We start from the raw sequence: 6,000 nt of genomic DNA on the forward strand, positions 1-6,000 counted from the left end.
TCCATGCCCATGTGCTTCTTGTCTGTTGATACCCACCAGTGCCAGACATTTTCTTCCTTCTGTTGTGTGATGGACAAGCAGCTCTTCACAGTCTCGCCTGACACTGAGTCTTGAGGGTACAGCATGTAGCACAGTGACAGCACAGATTTGCAAGAAGCGTATGTAGAATTTGTTTACTTTAATTGCTTAGATCTAGCCATATTTTAAAATAGGAAACAAAACTATTCTTTTTTTCTTTCTGTTCTCACCATAGAGGAAGACAAGGAAAAAAGGTCAAGACAGCTAAGTACCACCTGGTCAAGTTCTGAATGACTAAATCCTACGTGACATGAAAAGCATCCCACTCTCTCAGTGGCTAAAGGATTTTGATGCCGGAAGTGAGGTGTAGGGAGAGAGTTGGAGAAGTGGTTCAGGAGAATCAGAAGAGCAAGATTAGGGGAGGTGAGGGGGCCAGCATCAAAATCAACACAGAAGTATCATTCCCAATTGTTGACTACAATGAAATCAGAAGGTTTTGCTGTAATAATAAAAATGAGAACCACCAGTTAGACTTGGTGTGCATAGCAGATGTTTCTGCTCTTTGTCGAGCACTTAGAAACAGAAGTTCAGGAGATTAAAATAACAGGTATATGAAAGTGGAGATTCTACTTTACAGTCTTTGAAATCTTTAGAAAAATGTGAGGGTACTTGATAGATTTCCTTTTCCTCATAATGTTCCTATTAAACCAGCAATTTCTCTTTGAGACTCATTATATATATCTCAGAAAAACTGAAACAGGCTTATCTTCAAATGAAATTTTTTAGCAGTGTCAAAAGTAACTAGTAGATGAGTTCTGTTTCACTCGGACTTCGTGGCTTTCCCATCCAGGTGTGTGAGGGTCAGATGGCCGAGCTGGACTCATCCGTCCTCAGTGCTGCTGACCTTGACGTCCCCAAGGACCTCTTACTGTTCAGCATCACTCGCCAGCCCCGTCACGGCCTCCTCATCAACAGGCTGTTCAGCAAGGACTTGCTTCAGAACAGGCAGCTGGCCAGCCCTGGCCAAAAACATGAGCCTGTTCACAACTTTTCCATGGAACTTTTCAAGTCTGGTATTTCACTTCCCACTTTTTCTCGGTTGTTGATTTAATAGCTTAGCTTCCCCTTGAACTCACACAAGCAGAGAGCAAAATGGTGGCCCCCAGAGGCTGACAAGTAGAGGGGAGGGGGGTGGGAGGTGGCCAAAGGTTTCACAGTTGTACTCAGGTGGGAGGGATATGTTGAGGACACCTGCTGCTCATCACCATGACTAGAGTTAATGACACGATGTCAAGTACTTGAACATTGCTCAGAAAGTAGATTTTAAGTGTTCTTAGCACAAAAATTGGCAAGCATATGAAATAACATGTTATTTAGCTTGATTTAATCATACCACAAGCATGAAGATACCGTTGCACACCATAAATACATACAGTTTTTGTCAATTTAAAAATAATTTAACCCATAGAAGATATAACAATAAGTCCTTTAGATACATAGTGATGAGATAACATTCCTGCTTTATTTATCTGTCAGCAGTGGCAGTGAATTTGTGGCTTGCGAGCCACAGTGAAAGCTCTGAAAGGTTTGCCATCACTGGTAGGGTTATTTTGGGGCTATGGATTAACATAGGCCATGAAGTCCCAGCTAGAAATAATAGATAATTTAAAAAACAATAACATGTTTTCTTTCACTTGAGATTTTGGTAGTTTAGTGCTAGTTTTTAATGTCATAATAAAAAATTCCTTTTTAAAACTATTGGGATCAATAGCTGGAATTAAGAAATGTGTCTGCCAAAATTTCCACAGTTGAGACAAATATAGAACCACATATAACAAAGACTCATGAGCTTCTGAGAAGATAATTTGCTCTTGAGGAAAAATGATACATTGAATAGAAGCCTGAATTATTTCTTAATCACTGTTTTAAAAAACGATCTCATCTCATTTTCCTCATATAAAAAGACTTCCACAGATTTGATGGAAGTGTTCGAAGTGCTCTAGGACGACCGCCCACGCCTGCCCCCGTTCCCCCTTGTACTCCTGCTTTGTCATCCCAGCCTGGAGGGTCCTGGCCTCCTGCATGTGTCTTTCCACTCAGCTCCTCCTGGACCCCAGGCACCTCCTTCTCTGCGCCGGCTGCTTGTTAGCCCTCGTTGGCATTTCCCGTTGTCTTGCATTTATTTGTTTCTGCAGCCACAGCGTAAGCTTCCTCCCCTGAAGTTTGTTCTGTAATGGTTGCACAGTATCCCCTCACATTGGACTTTGAAAACCTAATTCATATATTTCTTGGTTTCTGTCAATTGCAATGAAATAAGTGATGATGTGGCCAAACAACTGTGTACTGCAAAAAGTAGAATATATTGTTACAAATATATTCCAATTTCAAATTGAAGACAAAGGAAGAAGCAATGATTCAGACTTCACGCTCAGGAAAAGACTTATCAGGTTTGCTTATCATCAGGTTAAATAAGTATTACATCCTCACTGTGTACATAATTGCTTTGAGGAAAAATGAAAAATGTCCATAGACATTAATACTTAGGTTAATATTTTAGTGACTTTCCAGAAATTAGATTTTTCACCTCTACTTTATCTTTGGCTCATTTATTCATATATTAAAAAGCCTAGATATTCTTTCAACCATACCGCCATATAAATATATAGAACTTATAAAACTGCTACGATCTCATAATCTTTTTTCTTTATGAAATATAATAATTTTCTTACATTTTGAATATTAATTGAAAACATAGTTTTTCATAAGAATAGGTTCTTGCTGTGTTTGACAGTGTTTCTATGGGTGTCCCGAACTGTTATTTTATTTTATGTTTAATTTTCTGGTACTGGGGATCGAACTCAGGTCCTGTACTTGCGAGGCAGACAGCAGCACCCCTGAGCTAAATCCCTGGCCCCTGTAATTTTGTGTTTTCGTAGGTTCTTTAGAAGCTTTATTAGCAGCTGTTTGCACTCCATGGTGATTACGTTCAGCATGGTGCCTGGTAAATGCACAGAATGCATCTTCATCCTTCTTTCATCCCCCAGGGCTCCCCCATCTCACCACTCCTGGTCCCTTTCCCTGTCACAAAAGGTCGATGTCCCAGTTTACTATTTAAAACTTTATTTCACTGTAATACAAGTAGAACTGTATTCTTTTTCAAGATCATTTTGGCTATTCAAAGTTTCTTGCACTTCTATATGAGTATTAGGTAGCTTTTTAAAATATAGTTAAATATAGTTTTTTGGATACTGGGGATTGAACTCGGGACCTTGCGCTTGCGAGGCAGGTAGTGGCACCACTGAGCTAAATCCCTGGCCCTAAATACAGTTTTTATATTTAAGTTTCGGTCTACTTAGAATTTGTAGTTGGTAGTTGGCTCCAGATAGGGCTCTGATTTTCTAATTTTCCTCCAGTTGTTCATTTTCTTACTTTCATTTAAACACACCAACACCTCATAAATTCTTTCCCTCCTGATTTTAAATTAAGACCTTATTAAATTTTAAATTATTTAAGCGAAGCATGTTTAACTGGCTATGAAGTCACTCCTTTACTTCACAAACCAGTTGCAGAAATTGGAATGGATTACTTGTAATGTGTTGGGGCGGTCCACTCATGAGAAATATTTACTTTCCCTCTCGCTTTTCCTTCTTGCAGGAATGAGACTGACATACGAGCATGACGGCTCAGAGAGCCTTGAAGACGACTTTGAGATCCAGCTGTCCGATGGGAAGCACAAGACCCTCAGAACCATTTCAGTAGCAGTTACCCCAGTCAACGATGAGAAACCAACGCTGAACAAGTGAGCTCCCAACAAGAGTCCCTTTCGGGTTCCTGTAAAATCCTGTGACATTTGCAGTGCTTGTGTAGAGGGCGTGTGTGTGTCCTGGGGAGCAGCTCCTCTTCCACAGTTCCCCGCTGTCACGCGTGCTCTGCCCACCATGACCCTGGGGACCTTCAGTGCGCATGCTGGTGTAAAATACTCTCTCTGACAGCGTTCGGATGGTTCTGGGGCTCGAACCGAGGAGCACAGCCCTACATCTCAGCCTTTCTGCCTGCCCGCCTGCCCGCCTGCCTTCCTTCCTTCCTTTCTTAATTTTTGAGACAAAGTTTTGTTAAATTGTTCAGGCCTGCCTCAAATTTGTGATTCTCTTTCCTCCCAAGTGTGGTAGCCTGATTACAGCAGCATACCACCACAGCAGGTCATTAATCCTTTAATTATTTGGTTTTCTTCTAAAAATTTTAATTAGGTGTGAAAGGTAAGAACGACTGAACATACAGGGTAGAATGTGCATGCTGCTAAGCATGTAAACCCACATGCACACATATCAAAGTGCCATTAATGCATAGACTCAACTCTTGCTAACTTCAGTCTTCACGTTGGATTTGGTCAGACATGCAGCTGTGTGCCGGAGGGCAGTGTTCAGCCCCTCTCTTTCATCATCTTGTGCCCCTTGGTTTCCCTCCTTTCTCCTATGTTTCATAACAGTATCAACGCCCCTGCCACCTTGGTCAAGAGGACCACTTTAAACATTCTGCTGTTCACAACCTAGACTTCCTCATGACCTCCCTCTCTACCTACTCAGTTTGATCGTAAGGTTCAGAGTTTTTATCAGTTGTGTTTGTCTAGTTCTGGCCGTTGCTTTCACACCTGGCCACTGTATGGGACCGTGCAGAACGTGAGGAGGCCTGGCTCTTCTCTATGGCTAGGTGTAGATATGTGTGTGGCTTCCAGACAGCTTTGCCTCTTTGTTCAATGGCACACTGGTGGGAGGCGTCAGGTGGGCAGACTGAATTTTTATCAGGAAATGAACAACTTCCTGAAGGTACGTAAAACTCTAAAGTTTTATGTTCCTGCATGCTGCAGAAAAGGAGGCCTCGAAGAAGTCCCTTCCTTATCGTTCCTGCTCACTCACTGTCCCCTTGTGAGCCATCAGGTAGGTCCTTAAAAATCATTATGGATCGCTTAGCATGCAGGAGGCCCTAGGTTCGAGCCCCAGAATAACAAAACAAAAACAAAGACAAAAGAGCATTCTAGGATGACAAGTTTTTGGAGAATTGTCTTATAGACATCAGTTTGACTGACAGTATTCCCAGAAATGTCCTAAGCTTTTATTCCCTGGTTGGAAGGTCAGACTGGTTTGGCTTTGATTTACGTAGATGAAAATATGCAGGGTATGGCAATATTGTGGCTCCTTTCCCGGATTATTTTACTTTATGAGAGGGCAAGGAGTGAAAACTGGCATTCAGTAGGTGCTTTCTATGACAGACGTTGCATTAAATCCTTTCATGTATTAGTGCATTAAATCCTTATGCAAACTGGGGGGATCAGGTGTCGCTGTCCTCACGGAGAAAAACTGGGGTTGGAGAGGTGAAGCCGCTCACACCAGGCGTCCTCAGCTCTGGCAACCCCAGAGGCCACATCCATGCTCCTGAACCTCCCGAGATGGCCACATCTACAAAATCACCAAGCTCTGCCTCAGAAGTTTCTTTTATGACCTAAAGGAGATGATGGGCTGCTGGGGAGGGGGAGAAGGAGGGGAGGAGGGATCTGCTTGGTCCTTTTTTGGGGTTGGATGCAATGAAAGCATGTTACGTACATGTATGGGAGTGTCACAGTGAACTCCAGTAATTAGCACAATGAATCTGGTTAAATAACTATAGTAACGTTTAAGGGTGCTGTCACCACCCCTTTCCCCCACCATACAAAGTCACCAGCTCAAAGGTCCCTCAAGGAACCCCCTTGAACTCATACCGAAGTCTCTTGTAATAAACCAACTCTTGTTTTTTGAATGGTTATAACTCTTTCTCCTACTGTTAAGAAACAGCAGTAGCTGTGTACTGCCAGGCATTCTTACTTAGGTGCATTCCTGCATACAGTCTAACTATCTAGTTGGTTAAGGAAGAAAAAAGAAAGAAGAAGATTTAAACCAGCCATAAGAAAATAATAGAAAAGCAGTAAAAAAAAAAAAAAAAAAAAATAAA

General features: G+C 41.9%; 1 protein-coding gene across 1 annotated transcript in view; it reads left to right on the plus strand.

The window, feature by feature from the left end:
• LOC104866809 (FRAS1-related extracellular matrix protein 1) overlaps nt 1-6,000 on the plus strand; it is a 47,685-nt gene that overhangs the window by 28,647 nt on the left and 13,038 nt on the right. The window contains exons 12-13 of the mRNA XM_033757647.1: nt 869-1,091; nt 3,673-3,817. Of these exons, the coding sequence (XP_033613538.1) occupies nt 869-1,091; nt 3,673-3,817 (368 nt within the window). The remainder of the gene's footprint in view (nt 1-868; nt 1,092-3,672; nt 3,818-6,000) is intronic.

The sequence above is a fragment of the Fukomys damarensis genome, unplaced genomic scaffold, assembly GCF_012274545.1.
Source record: "Fukomys damarensis isolate Sample0158 unplaced genomic scaffold, DMR_v1.0_HiC HiC_scaffold_31, whole genome shotgun sequence".
Classification (NCBI taxonomy): domain Eukaryota; kingdom Metazoa; phylum Chordata; class Mammalia; order Rodentia; family Bathyergidae; genus Fukomys; species Fukomys damarensis.